We start from the raw sequence: 17,419 nt of genomic DNA on the forward strand, positions 1-17,419 counted from the left end.
CAAGCTTGCCCTCACAAACACTCCAGTATGAGGCCTGACTTGTACTGGTTTACATCCATTTGGACACTGGTCCTAATCTCTACCAAAGGGACGTCATGGCGGCTCTGTGGTCAACGATCGAGTTCAGCGGTAGCAGACAGTAACCGACGGCTTGACTTTCGCGCCGGCAGTAAAACGTTTCCATGGTAACAGCGAACTCCCATCAATTGAAGACGTCGTGTTACACTTTAGGAATGTGGGTAGTGTAGTACTTTAAATGACATCGCGAATAAAATATGTTTTTCCAAAACTTAAACTTGTAAGGTAAGTATACTTTGGATGGTTACGACATAATGGCTTTTAATCAAAACCTCTATGCAGAATATGAATAGGATTTTCACTCCCAGAACCCCACTGTTGCGCTATATTGACCAATCAGGTGTGAACGTGTAAAGGCAGGTAAAGGCAGGTCCGTGTGGAGAGCAACGACCCCGAAACCCATCGTCCATAGTCGGACATATGAACACACGAACATCCAGATGTTTTCTAGGTGCCCTGACCATATTTCGGCTAATCTCTGTAAAGATAAATCAAGGGTTCCGGGGTCGTTGCTCTCCACACGGACTGTTTACCTGCATGCACCAAACGCGCTCACATCTGATTGGTCAATACTATACAGACTACAAACGGAAACCAGAACCGTTCCGATACCAAAGCCTTGTCCTGTTTCCAACATATACTGCATTCATATGCAGATATTCATATGCAGATATATATTGCTGTATATGTGTTCCTATAGCTTAAGGTAGACATTACTAAAAAAAAGTGGCTAGGGCTAGGTGGTCTTGTTTTTATTGTTGATTTTTCGTGGTTATCGTGTTATTGTGAAAACCCAGAGCGGAAGTGGACGTGTTTTCATCCGTTGTGTAAAAAGAAGAAGTAATGAGAAAGTTAAGAAGTTATCCTCTTTACTCCTAATATATATAATATCTAACTAATTTATACATATATATATAGTATTATACAATATATACATCTTTATATATTGTGTTTATAGCATCCGTTAAGTTTTATATTGAACTCTTATTTCAGACTAATCCAACAGTCTGAACAGTTAAACTCTTATCTCAGACTAATCCAACAGTCTGAACAGTTTAACTCTTAGCTCAGTTAAGACTAATCAAACAGTCTGAACAGTGTAAATCTTATCTCAGACTATTCCAACAGTCCGAACAGTGTAACTCTTATCTCAGACTAATCCAACAGTCTGAACAGTTGAACTCTTATCTCAGACTAATCCAACAGTCTGAACAGTTTAACTCTTATCTCAGACTAATCCAACAGTCAGATTATTTATCACCACAAGTAATTTATCAGAGGAAACTTTACTTTAAATAGAAGATAAAATACATCTCAAAAAGTTTCTACAACCTTTAATACTCACTACTAAACATTTTTACTAAGATTAGTGAGTATTAGTTGCTACTTAACATGTCGAGCAGTGAGTATTTGTACTAGCTCACATGTCGAGCAGTGAGTATTTGTACTAGCTCACATGTCGAGCAGTGAGTATTTGTACTAGCTCACATGTCGAGCAGTGAGTATTTGCACGAGCTGCCCCCCGCGGTCTGGTTTGAGTTCTGCCGTCTGATGGATGGACTCTCGGAGACGCAATGGGTCCGCTTCGGTAAGAAAGATATTAATTTATAATTATATAATTATAATTTTGTTTGATATTAGGTCATCTATATTTTTCTCTTTTTTCAATGTGAATTATTCGTGTATGATAATATTGGTAACATGGTTTGATTACCGAAAGGACGAGATCGCGGATACAAGCGGCCGAGATGAGTTTTCTCAGGAGGGTGGCTGGCTTCTCCCTTAGGGATAGGGTGAGAAGTTCAGTCATCCGGGAGGAACTCGGATTAGAGCCGCTGCTCCTTTGCTTAGAAAGGAGTCAGTTGAGGTGGTTCGGGCATCTGGTAAGGATGCCCACTGGACGCCTCCCTTGGGAGGTGTTCCAGGCACGACCAGTGGGGAGGAGACCCCGGGGAAGACCCAGGACTAGGTGGAGAGATTATATCTCAACACTGGCCTGGGAACGCCTCGGGATCCCCCCGTCAGAGCTGGTCAATGTGGCCCGGGAAAGGGAAGTCTGGGGCCCCCTGCTTGAGCTGCTGCCCCCGCGACCCGACCCCGGATAAGCGGATGACGATGAGGATGAGGATGAGGGTTTGATTACCATTTCAGAGAAACTTCATTTGAACGCATTAAAGTGCTGTGCAATTGTAGTCCTCGTTATGTGATGTTTATGTAGTTACATTTTTTTTGTTTTCGTGAAGTGATTTCATTGTTTTTCTTTCAAGCCTCAGAGATTCTAAGTGATCAGACCGACGTGCGATTGGCTGAGCGGAGGGAGAGGCGGACCGACTATGTGCTGAACCAATGGGCAAACAGAAATGGCTATGTTGGGGAGCTGATTGGCTTATTGGAGAGACAGCAGCTTCTTAGGGCCAGAGACGTCATTCTGACCTGTGAGTTCATCATATATCTATATGTGTATGTATATATATATATTTATATACTGTATATATGTATATGTATACACACATACAAACGCTCAATTAAAGATCACATTTGATTTTACATCCTGTCTTCTTTCAGGGAGGCCGGTGTCTATCTCCAGGCTCCCCCCACATTCCTGTCGTTCTCAGTTTCACTCCGCCTCCAAACCTCACCTGGACACCGGCTCACTACCCACTGAGGCATTAAATAGAGGTACACACACACACACACACACACACGCACACGCACACACTAGGTTGAGTACTTTAAGGAGGGTTTGGTGCTCAGCAGGTGAGGTGATGGGAGGAGCCAGAATGCTGCCTAAACCAGGACCGCCCCCAAGCAGCCTGTGGTCCGGAACACAGCCCCCCAACCAGATGAAGGTGATGATGATGTGGATGATGATGGGGATGATGATGGAGATAATGAGGATGGTGATGGTGGTAAAGATGATGATGACAATGATGGTGGTTATGATGATGATGGTGTCTTTAGGTTCCAGCTGGGTTTGGCGGTGGAGCGGGAGGGATGTGCTGGTCACATGACGAGGTGGAGACGGGAACAGATAGTTTCTCCCCCTCGAGGCTGGTGGGGCAGGGGGGCTTCGGGAGCGTTTACCAGGCCAGCATAGGGGGCACCGAGTACGCTGTGAAAGTCCTCAGACAGGTACTATACTACTATACTATACTAATACTGGAGTACTATACTACTACAGTTTACCAGGCCTGCATGGGGAGCGCCCAGTACGCTGTTAAGGTCCTATTATATTGTATGTTTATTCATGTGTTTCCAGGACTCTAGTTTGCTGGACTGGTCTCTGATGAAGGAGAGTTTTAAAACAGAGGTGGAGAAACTTTATCAGTAAGTCTGTCTGTCTGTCTGTCTGTCTGTGTGTGTGTGTGTGTGTGTGTGTGTGTGTGTGTGTGTGTGTGTGTGTGTGTGTGTGTGTGTGTGTGTGTGTGTGTGTGTGTGTGTGTGTGTGTGTGTGTGTGTGTGTGTGTGTGTGTGCTGATATCCGGTGTGTGTGTGTGTGTGTGTGTGTGTGTGTGCTGATATCCGGTGTGTGTGTGTGTGTGTGTGTGTGTGCTGATATCCGGTGTGTGTGTGTGTGTGTGTGTGTGTGTGTGTGTGTGTGTGTGTGCTGATATCCTGTGCGTGTGTGTGCCTGTGTGCAGGTACAGACACCCCAACCTGATGGAGCTGGTGGGGACCAGTGTGGCGGAGGATAGCTTCTGTCTGCTCTCCAGGTTCATGAGCAACGGCTCTCTGCAGAGCCAGCTGGTACGGACTGTTTGTGTGTGTGTGTGTGTGTGTGTGTTTATAATGTGTGTGTGTGTGTGTGTGTGTGTGTGTGTGTTTATAATGTGTGTGTGTGCGTGTGTGTGTGTAGGTGGGTGGTGCTTTGTCCTGGGAGCAGAGGGTGGGTGTAGCAGCAGGAGCATCCAGAGCTCTACAGTACCTCCACCTCCCCCCCCCACCTCTCCTGCCCCTCATCCACGGAGACGTCAAGAGGTCTGTCTGTTTGTCTGTCTGTCTGTCATTCTACTTGTCTGTCAGACGTCTTTCTCCCTACCTGTCTTGTCTGTCTGTCTCTGTCCATCTCTTACTGTCTCAAGATTCAAAAGGCTTTATTGGCATAAAATACTGTCTCTCTCTGTCTTTCTCTACCTGTGTGCCTGCCGGTCCCTCTGTCTCCACCTGTCTCTCTACCTGTCTGTCTCTCCCTGTGTACCTACCTGTCTCTCTGTCTCTGCCTGTCTCTTTAGCGGTCTCACTACCTGTTTGTCTGCCGGTCTCTCTGTCTCCACCAGTCTGTCTCTCCCTGTGTAACTACCTGTCTGTCTGTCTCTACCTGTTTATCTCCCTGTCTCCCAGCTCCAACATCCTGCTGGACCATCATCTGGTCCCTAAGCTGGGGGACTTCGGGCTGGGGGTCTTCAGCCCGCGGAGTGGGGGCGCGGGGGTCCGGACCAGCAGTGTGGGGAGGACCTCCGTCCTGAGGGGGATCCAGGCCTACCTGCCCCAGGACTCCCTGCAGGACGGACGCCGGACCACCGGCCTGGACGTCTTCAGCTTCGGAGTGGTGAGAGACTACACCTTTATACAGCACCTTACCCTACACCCTGCTCCACCTTAACCTGCACCCTGCTCCACCTTAACCTACACCCTGCTCCACCTTCTATACACCCTGCTACACCTTATATGCATCCTGCTACACCTTCCATACACCCTGCTACACCTTACCCTCCACCCTGCTACACCTTATATACATCCTGCTACACCTTATATACACCCTGCTACACCGATGATACCCTCTGTTTATACCTTATACCCTACAATACTTGATACCTTCGGGTTATGTAATACACTGCCTGTCCATCAGGTGTTGCTAGAGGTGCTGACTGGCCGTAGAGCTGTGGAGACAGAGGGGTCTCGAACCCTCTACCTGGTGAGACACACACACACACACACACACACACACACACACACACACACACACACACACACAGAGACCCCCACACGGAGAGAGAGAGACCCCCCTCAGAGAAAGATCATTGAGTAGCAGGTAGGGGTGAGACAGTACAGAGACAGGTCATTGAGGAGCAGATCATTAAGGGCAATGACTCTCAGTCAGTTCCTCTTACTCAGTCTGATCGACTCTCAGTGGTGTTCACACATTCAGCCACACAGCGTTTCTTCTGAGCAGCACATGTCTGGTCCAAGCACAGAAGGACCTGCTGGATGAGCTGCTGGAGAGTCCCGGTCTGTCCCAGAGCGTCCCCTCCCACCTGGACCCCCGGCTCCTCCCCCACCAGCCCTCCACCCCAGGTAGCCCCGCCCCTTAATAACCATATAACATAGTGGAATATTACCTTTAGGTGTAATACCTGTTAATACCTCTAGGTGTAATATCTGTTATTACCTCTAGGTGTAATAAACTGTTATTAACTCTAGGGGGCATCGCAGGCTCTGTGGATGTTTCTGCTCTGGCCTGTAGATGTCTGCATAAAAACAGGAAGAAAAGACCAGCCATGACGGAGGTAGGGGTGTGTGTGTGTGTGTGTGTGTGTGTGTGTGTGTGTGTGTGTGTGTGTGTGTGTGTGTGTGTGTGTGTGTGTGTGTGTGTGTGTGTGTGTGTGTGTGTGGGGAGAGAGGTGGGGGGGTCATGTATGAGGGGAATGTCTCAATCCCTCCTCTCTCCTCCCCTCTGCTCCTCTCAGGTGTCTGATGAACTCCAGGACCTCCTCACCCTTCTGAAGAGCAGCAATAGCCCTTCCTCCTCCCCCCTCCCCCCTCCTCCCCCCACCCCCCCACAGGCTGAGGTCAGACTGGGTGCTCTTGTCCGGGATATGGCTCAACTGGGAACACTGGAACACTCCTCCCCCTCCTCCCTCACCTCCTCCTCCTCCTCCCTCACCTTCCCCACCCTCGCCTCCTCCCTCACCTCCTCCTCCACCTCCTCCCTCGCCTCCACCTCCCTCACCTCCTCCCTTACCTCCTGCTCCCTGTCCGAGCCCTGTGAGAGTGATGAGAGCGTCTGTCTCTCCCCCCCCCGTCTCCCCCCTGGAACCCCCGATTACTCCCAGTTTGGACTTTACCAGTCTGGTGTCTCCCAGTCTGGGGTCTCCCAGTCTGGGGTCCCCCCTCTCCCCACTGGCGCCCCGTCCAGCAGTAGTTCTGCTCTGTCCCGGGAGAGGAGGCCCCTCCCCCCTACCAAGGGACCTTCCACTGGCTCCTTCCTCCCCTCCTCGCTCCCTCCCTCCCTCCTGACCCTCCAGACAGGTAGAGCATGAGGAGGCTTTATTACGTCTCTCCACTATGTGGAGGCTATAGCAGGTGTTTAATCATGTTTACACTTTCCTTCAGTTATACTGTAGACTGAACATTATTTACAATTTGATCACCATGTTTTGTTGAGCCTTTTACAGATTGTGTTCAAAATGAATTAACTGTGTGTGTGTGTGTGTTACTGTGTTTGTATATATGTAGGTGTGTGTGTATATATGTAGGTGTGTGTGTTTGTATATATGTAGGTGTGTGTATGTTTATATGTAGGTGTGTGTGTGTGTATATGTAGGTGTGTGTGTTTGTATATATGTAGGTGTGTGTACGTTTATATGTATGTAGGTGTGTGTACGTTTATATGTAGGTAGGTGTGTGTACGTGTATATGTAGGTAGGTGTGTGTGTGTTTGTGTATATGTAGGTGTGTGTGTTTGTATATATGTAGGTGTGTGTACGTTTATATGTAGCTAGGTGTGTGTGTATATATATGTAGGTGTGTGTACGTGTATATGTAGGTAGGGGCGTGTGTGTGTGTGTGTTTGTATATAAGAATTGACCGATATGGATTTTTTAGGGCCGATACAGATTTTTCTTCATTAGCCTTAGCTGATGACCGACACGCCGATACCGATTTTCTTAGCTGATATTTGGAGCCGATACTGCTTTTGCTCCCTCAATTTACATAATAAAAATGACATAATGATGATAACAAATGTTACAAGTCTCAATCTAAAAAAAAGCAAATATCGGCCGATAATATCAGCCAGCCGATATATCGGTAAATCACTGTGTGTATATGAAGGTGTGTGAGGCTGATCTTCTGTTGCTTCCTGTTGTCAGATGAAGAGCATGCTGGGTGCAGTGGACCAGAGGAAAGTGACGAGCTGGACTTCTTGAACTGACCGTCTGACTGACAGTTCTGTTAGTTTGTCTGTGTATCATCGTCATGTTCATCCAAGCAATGTTTCTCTTCCACCGAATAGACCACCCCAAAAGTGAAATCTTGTCGTCATAATAAAATATTCACTTTCACCATGTCCATTCAAATGTGAATTAAACTGCCGAATGCTAAATAAATCCCAAATGAATTAAAGCTTCATAATGTTATTATCATATATTATCATATAATGTTATTATCATGTGAGTGTCATCAGGTTACCATTATGTTTGCATCGCAACAACACAGAGCTAGGGTTAAGTATATCTAGAACACATGGTAAGGGGTTAGTCGTATTTAGAACACAGTGCCAGGGTTTAGTATATCTAGAACAAATGGTTAGTGTATATATAGAGCACAGGGTTAGGGGTTAGTAGTATCTAGAACACAGGGTTAGTATATCTAGAATACAGGGTTAGGTGTTAGTATCTCGAAAACAGGGTTAGGGGTTAGTAGCATCAAGAACACAGGGTTAGTAGTATCTAGAACACATTGGTATCTAGAAAACAGGGTTAGGGGTTGAAAGTATCTAGAACACATGGTTAGTGTATCTAGAACACCAGGGTACCACCCCTGATCCAGAAAGGTAGGACTAACCGCAGAAATGTATTACTAACCACCTGTAAAACGTCATATTTTAAAACAGATTAAAACGTCACTGTTCATGAGTGAGGTCACTAATTTACTCCTGCATGATGTCAAGTGCAATTAGATGCTGCATGATGAGTAGCGTGTTGTCATGGAAACCGCCCGCTCATCGTTTAGTCTGTTAGTGAACTTCACGTGTCAGCAGCGTCGAGTCTGGCCGGAAGGAAGGCGATGGAGATGGAATGTTTGTGACGAAATAAGAAACAAAGCAGCGTTTCCTTTGCTTCCTCGAACGCTGATTGGTTGATTGGTTTGTTTCGATACGGGCAGTTCCCAGCGCGCGAGGCGCAGGGGAAGCCACGGTGGGGTCTCGTGGAGACGGGGACGCTCCCAGTAGCAGTACCGGTACCAGTACCGGTGATACCGGGGGCCTGATGCAGACCACATCCACGTGGAGCTCCTGAGACACCGCGCGTGGAACCACCGATGGAAGAACGGATTAATTAATCAACAATGATCGATTACTCGGATTTATTGATTCTGCCCGACGTTGAGCACGTGGGTCTGTGATGAGCTTTGGACCGGCGGGAGGAGACCAAAGGTACACACACACACACACACACACACACACACACACACACACACACACACACACACACACACACCCATGCTGCAGTGAGATGTGTGGTATTGTGTGTTGAATTCTAAAAGTTTCCTGCAGCCCAGGCTGATGAGTTTATAAGATGCATTATTGGGTTTTTAATGGCTTAATAATCTGGAATACAAACATTCTTCCAAAGTGATTTGAGCATATTGCATATTGATAGTATTGGAGCGTTAATGAAGACGTTGGATTCTGAGCGCAGTGATTCAGAAGCGTTCAAAGACAGAGGAACATTATTGACCAATCAGTATCAAGTATTCAACATTGCTTCAGTATAAGGAACTCCTTAATGACCTGCCTCTGTACTGTCTAACCCCTACCGTCTCCTTAATGACCTGTCTCTGTACTGTCTAACCCCTACCTGCTCCTTAATGACCTATCTCTCTACTGTCTAACCCCTACCTGCTCCTTAATGACCTGTGTCTTTGCTATCTAACCCCTACCTGCTCCTTAATGACCTGTCTCTATACTGTCTAACCTGTACCTGATTCCTAATGACATGTATTAGAATTCACTGTAGATGACTTGAATGTATACTGTATACTACTGTATGAATGTATACTGCTCCTAAAAGCAACTGCTAACTTTCATATAGTCAACTATATCTTATAACAATATAATTATTTATGCTAATGAATTTATTGTTTTCTCCTGATTTGCTGGATATTGGTCATGTGACGTGTGTTGTTTTAACACACACACACACACACACACACACACACACACACACACACACACACACACACACACACTGCATCTCTCTCCCCCTCAGGGCTGTGAGCTGATTGGCTGTCTGCAGCTAGCTCTGAGCCAATCATGTTGAGAATTTTACCAAGAAATTGTTGCCATGCGGGTAATCTCTCTCTCTCTCTGTCTCTCTCTCTCTGTCTATCTCTCTCTCTCTCTCTCTCTCTCTCTCCCTCTCTCTCTCTCTCTCCCTCTCTCTCTCTCTCTCTCTCTCTCTCTGTCTCTCTCTCTCTCTCTCTCTCTCTCTCTCTCTTTCTCTCACTGTCTCTCTCTCTGTATGTTGACCTACATTTGGAGCGATGGAGGTGGGCAAGAGAGGAGATGGGAGAGAGAGGGAGAGATGGGAGGGAGAAAGAGGGATATATTTTTATACTATTGCTTGGCAACATTGTTACAAATAGCTTTCCTGCTGATAAAGCATCTTTAAATTAGAATATGAGTTATTTAAATGTCCAAACGTCCAAAAGTCAATGTGTTAACGTAATTCTACTCAAGAACGCCATGGGAACAAACCTTTACATTTCTTATGATCCGTACCTTCCACTATAGCTAGGAGTCTGTACCTTTCTCTAGACTAGAGCTAGGAGTCTGTACCTTTCTCTATAGCTAGGCGTCTGTACCTTTCTCTAGAGCTAGGAGTCTGTACCTTTTTCTATAGCTAGGAGTCTGTACCTTTCACTATAGTTAGGAGTCTGTACCTTTCTCTAGAGCTAGGAGTCTGTACCTTTCTCTATAGCTAGGAGTCTGTACCTTTCTCTAGAGCTAGGAGTCTGTACCTTTCTCTAGAGCTAGGAGTCTGTACCTTTCTCTATAGTTAGGAGTCTGTACCTTTCTCTAGAGCTAGGAGTCTGTACCTTTCTCTAGAGCTAGGAGTCTGTACCTTTCTCTAGAGTAGGCTATAAGCCTGGTATGCAGTGTTGCCTGGACACTCTCTCGGGTGTGTGCGTGTGTGTGTGCGTGCGTGACAGCTAAAGATCTGGTATGAGAGTTGTAGATCTGGAGGACATAGATAAGCCTCATCCTCACCTCTTCATTCAACATGTTTATAAAGAGCTGAGAAGGGCGGTAATTTCCTTCCTGGTTCTGGTGAAACTAGACTGATGGTTTTGGTGACTTTCCCCTCACGCGAGGGCTTCATGTTATCATGATCAATGTGAACATGGAACCTTTCTTCTGAAGTTTCATAGATGTGTATATCTGTGTATATGTATATTAAGTATATCGATGTATTGCAGCATGTGGGAGTGAAACTTTGGAAAGCAGCAGGAAGTGACATCACCACCATGGAGGTCAGCACTCGACACATTTCAGTTCCAGGTGAGAATTACTAATACTGAACATAATAAATATGTTATTATTATTATTAACTGTCAGAACCAAATACACATATATGTAAGAAATAACATACAATACCACTGCAAATATGTGGGCATGTTTGTGTGCATGCGTGCTTGCGTGTGTGTGTGTTTGTAGACCTTCTGTGTTGTCAGGACAACAGGAAGAGGATGATGGAACTCCAGGAGAGGAGGCGGAGCCTACAGGTTGTGCTCAGCAACCGATTGGCTGAGCTGCGTAGCCTCTGTCTGCAGGAAGCAGTGTGTAACACACCACACTACACAAATCTACATGCAACACAACACAACACTACACTACACAAGACTACACTATACTACACTACACACTAAACGACAAACCAAACTACACAAAACTACACTACACTACACAAGACTACACACTATACTACACTACACACTAAACGACAAACCAAACTACACTACACTACACAAGACTACACACTATACCACACTACACACTACACAACACTACACACTACTGAAAACGACACACTATACTACACTACACACTAAACGACAAACCAAACTACACAAAACTACACTACACTACACAAGACTACACACTATACTACACTACACACTAAACGACAAACCAAACTACACTACACTACACAAGACTACACACTATACTACACTACACACTACAATGCACTACACAAAACTACAATACACTATACTTCACACTATACTACACTACACACCAAACCACACTACACTAGACTACACTTAATACAACACGTCAATTCACAAAACTACAATACACTACGAGAGAACGAAAGAGAGAGAGAGAAAGAGAGAGAGAGAGACTGATCCGCTTCTTTAACAGAACACAACACACTACACTAAACTACACTACACTACATCTCTGCTGACAGAACACACTAAACTACACTACACCTCTTAACTGGCTATTGCCAGACCAAGCTCAATCGTAGATTGCACGTTGGTCTGTGGAAGCTGCTGTCGTTTTCTTCAGCACAAGAGGCTTGATCAACGAGCGGAGTTAAATTGACTCGCTTCCCATTGTGTTAAACCAGCCAATAGCGCGCCAGGGGGAAAAACCAGCTTGGTGATTGGCTCCTGCAAAAACGTATCTAAACTAGAAAGAAATGTATTGCTCTTCTCCAGACCCTTCTGTAGGGCGGACTCAAATCGCCGGCAGAATGGGCTGGGCTTCCCAGTCTACTACACCTCTGCTGACAGAACACACTAAACTACACTACACTACTGCTGACAGGTGACCCGGCTCATAGGCAGTCAGAGAAGCTAGACGTGAAGACCAAACTCAGGCTCTCCTCAGCCTCGCTAATGAAGCAGCCTTGTTTTGATTGGTCAGGAGCTAACGGGGAAGGTACCAAGCGACTACCCCCTGGAGCCGGAGGAACCCCCTGTAGTGAGGAGGAGCACTGGTTTAACCCATGACAAGATGGCTGCCAGACCAGAGGTGAGGAAAACACCTGAAGCCAATGGAATGGTCTAGCCCTGACTGTCTAACCCCGAATGGTCTAACACTGGATGGTCTAACCCTGAATGATCTAACCCCGAATGGTGTATATGTAAAAGTGTTCAATGCTGGGTTGTGTGCTGTATGTACCAGGCATCCCTCCACTGCTAATAGGCGGTTAGGGGCGTGGTTGGGTCAGAGCTGTGTGGGGAAGAACAGTCACGCACAAATGACTCCTTAAAAACAATTGAACTGAAAAAGCATTATGCTTACAACGCTTTAAAATCGTTCAACTATCGGGCTTGCTGCAACATTTGAATCTTTCTTCGGACAAATGTAGTTATTCTAAGTCGCTTTGGATCAAAGCGTCTGCTAAATGCCCTAAATGTAAATGTAATCTTTTAAATATCGTAAAGTATAGTATAATATATAAGTATGGGGCTTCCAACAGTTTTGTAACAATCAAGTATGGTACTTACAACGCATTCAAATCGTACAAATATAATGTATGACGCATACAACAGTTTATTCTTTTAGGTATCAAGTGCGGTGCTAACAGCGTGTACGACCGGAAGTGCCATCATGCGTACGAGAGGAAGTGCCATCATGCGTACAAGAGGAAGTGACATCATGTGTTGTGTTCAGCAGGAGGGGGAAGTCAGCCAGCGTTCCAAGTTGAAGAAGACGTTATTCATCAAGAGAACGGTCCACAGGGGCTGTCACACAGGTACACGCACGCACGCACACACACATGCACACATGCATGCACAAACGCATGCCTTCTACATTCTACATCTGTATGTATACAAGTACACATACTATACACACACTATATATATATATATATATATATACACTATACACATATATAGTTTCTAGATATAAACACATACTATACACACAATATACATGTTCATATTGTGTGTATAAATACATATACACACTGTTTATATAAATTAAGTCGTTTTTTATATATATATATACATATAAATACAAATAAATATAAAAAACAAAGTGTGTGTGTGTGTGTTCCAGATGATACTGTAGTTGACAGCATCAGTGACTTGGGGAGGCCCCTCCCCCTACCGCCTCGAAACGGACCAATCACTGCACACATCCGGTGAGATTTATAACCAGAATCATGTCATGGATCCCATGTTTTTTAATACTGTACTACTGTTCTGTAGTACACTGTAGTATTGTAGTACTGGAGTACAGTGGTAAAGTACAGTAACATTGTAGTTCTGTAATACTGTACTGTAGTACTGCCATAGTACAGCATCACAGTACTATAGTATTGTAGTACCGATACTGTATTACCAAACTGGACTATGTACTTCCATACTGTAGTAGCATATTGTAGTACTAGTTCCTTACTGTAGTACAATACTGTACTGTAGTACAACAGTACTAGTACCATACTGTAGTACCATACTGTACGGTAGTATTACAGTACTAGTACCATACTGTAGTACTGTAGTATTAGTACCATACTGTAGTACTGTAGCACTGTTGTACTGTAGTATTTGTACCATGCTGTTGTAGCATATTGTAGTACTGTAGTATTAGTACCATACTGTAGTACTAGTACCATACTGTACTAGCATATTGTAGTGCTGTTGTACTGTAGTTTTTTCAGGAGGTCCATTTTGTATTCCAGCCAAGCAAGTTTAACCTTCCGAATATGGGAGTCATTTGATCCAAGAGGAAGTTCCGTCAGCATAAAACTAGTTAGAAAAGAGCAGGGGACCCAGCATTGACCCTTGGGGGACACCAAAGCAAATTGCTATGTTTGGATGTTGACCTTTCCTCATATTCATCATCTTTCCCCTCTTCTTCCTGACCACAACTTCCCCCCCCCTCCCCCAGAGGCCAGCTGGGCCCAGTGGGCGGGGCCAGCAGCCCTCTGGGGGGAGGGGCTAGTAAAGACGCAGTGGGTGGGGCCAGCAGTCCCCTGGGGGGAGGGGCTAGTAAAGATACAGTGGGCGGGGCCAGCAGCAGCGAGGGCCTCTCTGCGGAGGAGGCCAGCAGGCCCAGCCCCTCTAGGTCAGGCCAGGGCCAGGCCCCACGGCGGGCTGCAGAGTACGGAGACCTCCTGCAGGAGTATGTTTGGGATAAACAGCAGCAGCTTCAGCTACAGCTTCACAGTCACTCCAGGCAGCCAATCGTAGGTCTGACCCCCACTCCCCCCCCGCCGCTCCGGGGGCACCCTGGGGAGCCAGGCAGAGTCAAGGTGACCCGGACTAAGTCCTGTGGTCCGTTCCTTTCCCCGGAGCCTCCTGAAACCCCTGCCGCCATCCAACCAGACCCCCACCCCCACCTGCAGCCCCCCCGACCCCCACAGCCCCGCCCGACACACGACCCCCAGCAGGACCCCCAGAAGGACCCCGCCCGGACGCTGCACAAGGCCCTGGCTCTGGAAGGTAGACCCCACCAAGCTCACGAGATAGCGTAGCATCATACAGAAACACACAAGCTAGAGGTAAAGTAAATTGAATAATTATGCGAACATCATAACTACATGGTAACAACAAACTAACATTATGCTAACAAATGCTAATATGCTACCGACCAGTAGTACAGGATGTGATGTCACCAGTGTGACAGGATGTGATGTCACCATTGTGAGAGGACCTTATATATCTGTTTGTTTGCAGGTCTGAGGGACTGGTACTTACGCAACACCTCCGGCTCGGCCCAGCAGAAGCTATTGGACAGGAAGGGAAACGCTGCGGACAGGAGAGGAGGAGGAGGAGCAGGAGGAGCAGCAGGAGGAGGAGGAGCAGGAGGAGCAGCAGGAGGAGGAGGAGCAGGAGGAGGAGGAGGAGGAGCAGCAGGAGAAGGAGGAGCAGTAGCAGGAGGAGGAGGAGCTCCTCAGGGCACCCAAACAGCTCACAGTATCATCCAACGGTTATCCTATCAGAGAAATACTAATAAACCCCAGAAGCATCCGATAGAAAGGCAGCATCTGTATGCTGGACGGATGCAGCACTCCGTCACGTTCCACGGGCCGGTGCTGAGCGGCAGGTCAGACATCCTCCTCACATCTCCCTGTTCCGTATGACGTATACGTTGTTCTGTATGACTGATCTCTAGTCCTTATTTAGAGCTCTAGTCCTTAGACAAGACTGGATTATATAAAGCTCTAATCCTTATTTAGAGTTCTAGACCAGGTAGGATTATATAGAGCTCTAGTCACAGATAGAACTCTAGTCCTCTTTTAGAGCTTTAGACTTTATTCAGAGTAATTTAATTCTCTAGCGTCTAGCCTGTACAAATAGTAATGTTTAGCTCTAGTCTTTATGTTGAGTAATTAAGAGCTCTAGTCTTTATATAGATCTCTAGCCTCTACAGGTTTATAGAGCTCTAGTTGTTTATTACATTGTAGTATAGGGCTCTAATCCTTATTGAGAGCATACATCCTCACCTCATTCACACTACGGTAATACAGAGCTGTTAATAATGTTGAGTTCTCTCCTCTCTCTACCAGGTCCACTGAAGGCTCTCTCTACCAGGATTTCCTCTCTGACAGACAAGTGCCTCCTCTGAATGAACCAATGATAGAGCAGGGATCCCCTGGCACCCTGGTCTGAGCAGCCAATCAGGACTCAAACACCAAATGTTTTGCTGCTGAGAATCTAAATGCAACACAATCCATACGTTGGCCACCGTATCCGAAACCTAACCTACCGTAAACTAATACTAACTCTACCAAAACCTATCCTACCCTGAACCTATCCTACCCTAAACCTATCCTACTCTACTCCTACCCTAAATGTACCCTACCCGAAACCTATCCTACCCTAACCCTTGACCTAAGATAGTTTGAATCCTGCCCCTACTGGGGGAAAGAGCTGCTGAATCTTAAGTAGTTAGAAAAATCGGACAGGAGTGGCTTTCTCAGGACTAAATTGTGTGTGTGTGCATGCGTGCGTGTGTGTGTGCGTGTGTGTGTGTGTGTGTGTGTGTGTGTTGGGGGGGGGGGGTTTGGGTGTCTGTGTGTTTGTTATTTTCGATTGTACACAGGAAGTTATGAGAGTAGACTTTAATTCTTTCCCTTTTGTACCTTTTTTGTATATTAATTATTACAATTATGGAGTTCATTTAAATCCTATAAATATGGAGTCTAATTTTCCAGTTTGGGGTTTACATCGCTTACTAAAAAACGATTCAAAACGTTGTATATGTATTCCTATCCTTAGACATTTTATACAAAATCTATTTCAATTTCCTTTCAGACAATCAATTAGATCTTTCACTTTGATACTCCGATTTGAACGAAATGCGATCAACCTTAATCGGACTGTGCACTTATTTAAACGTCCTTGGGGTCAGTTAACTTGACATCAGTAAGCTGACTATTCCTATAATCAGTTGTGAACGGAGACACCAGCAGAGCAGGCAGCCTGACCAGCTATTCTCAGGAGGAGGATGTTTCTCAGGTTGAATCACCAGCGAGGTCCTGCTGTGTTCTGCTGCTGCTCAGCACCACCTGACCCAACCACCAGAACATCACAATGTAGCCCATATGCTAACTAGCCTTCTAGCCTTGAGGCTAGGTTAACAAACGATGTACACCGGATGCTAGGCTAGCTCACTCTTTATGGTGCTGGAGGTACGATTCTGTAGTTTTAAAGAGAGACCGCTCAAAGGAGGGCCAACGTTTCTCCGCTATTGAGAAGTGGCGCATTCACGCACCTGTGATTGACAGGCCGGAAAGATTACCCAAACCAATCGGGGAAGAGATACCCTGATGGGTCAGAAATTAGCTGGGCATGGTCCTACAGAGGCAGGCTGTCACTCAGACCTATTCTCACAGGGCTTTCCCTGGCATTGCCATTCCTAACAATCTAACCTTCATCACCTTCGAGTGCCAACCTGCCAGCCTAACGACAACAAACTCAGCAATGCCCTTGTTTAGTACAACTAGACGCGAGACAGCAATAATGCTTTGATTAGAAGACATTTAGTCAGTTTGATTGGTTAACAGCAGGAACTGTTTGATTGGTTAACAGCAGGAACTGTTTGATTGGTTACCAGCCGACTTCCAACCTAACTTCTATTTGTCACAACAAATGTTGAATTCATGTCATGCTGAACAAAATGTTCTGAAACGTCCTGACATGTTGATTTTAGGGTACCCTGAACCCTGACCCTGTTTTAACCTGAACCCTGTTTTAACCTGAACCCTGGCCCTGTTTTAACCTGAACCCTGACCCTGTTTTAACCTGAACCCTGTTTTAATCTGAACCCTGGCCCTGTTTTAACCTGAACCCTGGCCCTGTTTTAACCTGAACCCTGGTTTAACCTGAACCCTGGCCCTGTTCTAACCTGAACCCTGGCCCTGTTTTAACC

The 17,419-nt window shown here is 45.9% G+C and overlaps 2 protein-coding genes across 4 annotated transcripts; both read left to right on the plus strand.

Moving 5' to 3' along the window:
- Window positions 1–707: 707 nt before the first annotated feature.
- On the plus strand, window positions 708–7,416 carry irak1 (interleukin-1 receptor-associated kinase 1). Of its 2 annotated transcripts, none has more exons than XM_084479434.1 (14): window positions 708–1,666; window positions 2,346–2,513; window positions 2,644–2,757; window positions 2,833–2,927; window positions 3,040–3,210; window positions 3,338–3,405; window positions 3,720–3,825; window positions 3,935–4,056; window positions 4,420–4,627; window positions 4,928–4,993; window positions 5,274–5,373; window positions 5,500–5,585; window positions 5,766–6,327; window positions 7,170–7,416. In XM_084479434.1, exons 1-14 carry the CDS (start codon window positions 1,567–1,569, stop codon window positions 7,229–7,231), a joined length of 2,028 nt encoding a protein of 675 aa, XP_084335560.1. In that variant the 5' UTR covers window positions 708–1,566; the 3' UTR covers window positions 7,232–7,416. The 2 variants fall into 2 exon arrangements, with proteins under 2 accessions (XP_084335560.1, XP_084335561.1); XM_084479435.1 differs by having other exon boundaries at window positions 709–1,666; window positions 2,836–2,927.
- Window positions 7,417–8,242: 826 nt separating this feature from the next.
- Window positions 8,243–16,016, plus strand: ccdc120a (coiled-coil domain containing 120a). Of its 2 annotated transcripts, none has more exons than XM_084479445.1 (9): window positions 8,243–8,455; window positions 10,501–10,582; window positions 10,739–10,860; window positions 11,957–12,064; window positions 12,710–12,791; window positions 13,100–13,184; window positions 13,934–14,487; window positions 14,722–15,091; window positions 15,555–16,016. In XM_084479445.1, exons 2-9 carry the CDS (start codon window positions 10,549–10,551, stop codon window positions 15,655–15,657), a joined length of 1,458 nt encoding a protein of 485 aa, XP_084335571.1. In that variant the 5' UTR covers window positions 8,243–8,455; window positions 10,501–10,548; the 3' UTR covers window positions 15,658–16,016. The 2 variants fall into 2 exon arrangements, with proteins under 2 accessions (XP_084335571.1, XP_084335572.1); XM_084479446.1 differs by having other exon boundaries at window positions 12,713–12,791.
- Window positions 16,017–17,419: the final 1,403 nt, after the last annotated feature.

Source organism: Micromesistius poutassou, assembly GCF_964030765.1.
Source record: "Micromesistius poutassou genome assembly, chromosome: 15".
Lineage (NCBI taxonomy): Eukaryota > Metazoa > Chordata > Actinopteri > Gadiformes > Gadidae > Micromesistius > Micromesistius poutassou.

Bases quoted from the DNA above. Each gene is read 5' to 3' on its own strand.
- irak1 (XM_084479434.1), top strand. From the start codon at position 1,567: ATGTCGAGCAGTGAGTATTTGCACGAGCTGCCCCCCGCGGTCTGGTTT. The intron at 3,826-3,934 runs GTACGGACTGTT...GTGTGTGTGTAG, and splicing joins GCTCTCTGCAGAGCCAGCTG to GTGGGTGGTGCTTTGTCCTG. The intron at 5,586-5,765 runs GTAGGGGTGTGT...TGCTCCTCTCAG, and splicing joins AAAGACCAGCCATGACGGAG to GTGTCTGATGAACTCCAGGA.
- ccdc120a (XM_084479445.1), top strand. From the start codon at position 10,549: ATGGAGGTCAGCACTCGACACATTTCAGTTCCAG. The intron at 12,065-12,709 runs GTGAGGAAAACA...TGTTGTGTTCAG, and splicing joins AGATGGCTGCCAGACCAGAG to CAGGAGGGGGAAGTCAGCCA. The intron at 12,792-13,099 runs GTACACGCACGC...TGTGTGTTCCAG, and splicing joins CCACAGGGGCTGTCACACAG to ATGATACTGTAGTTGACAGC.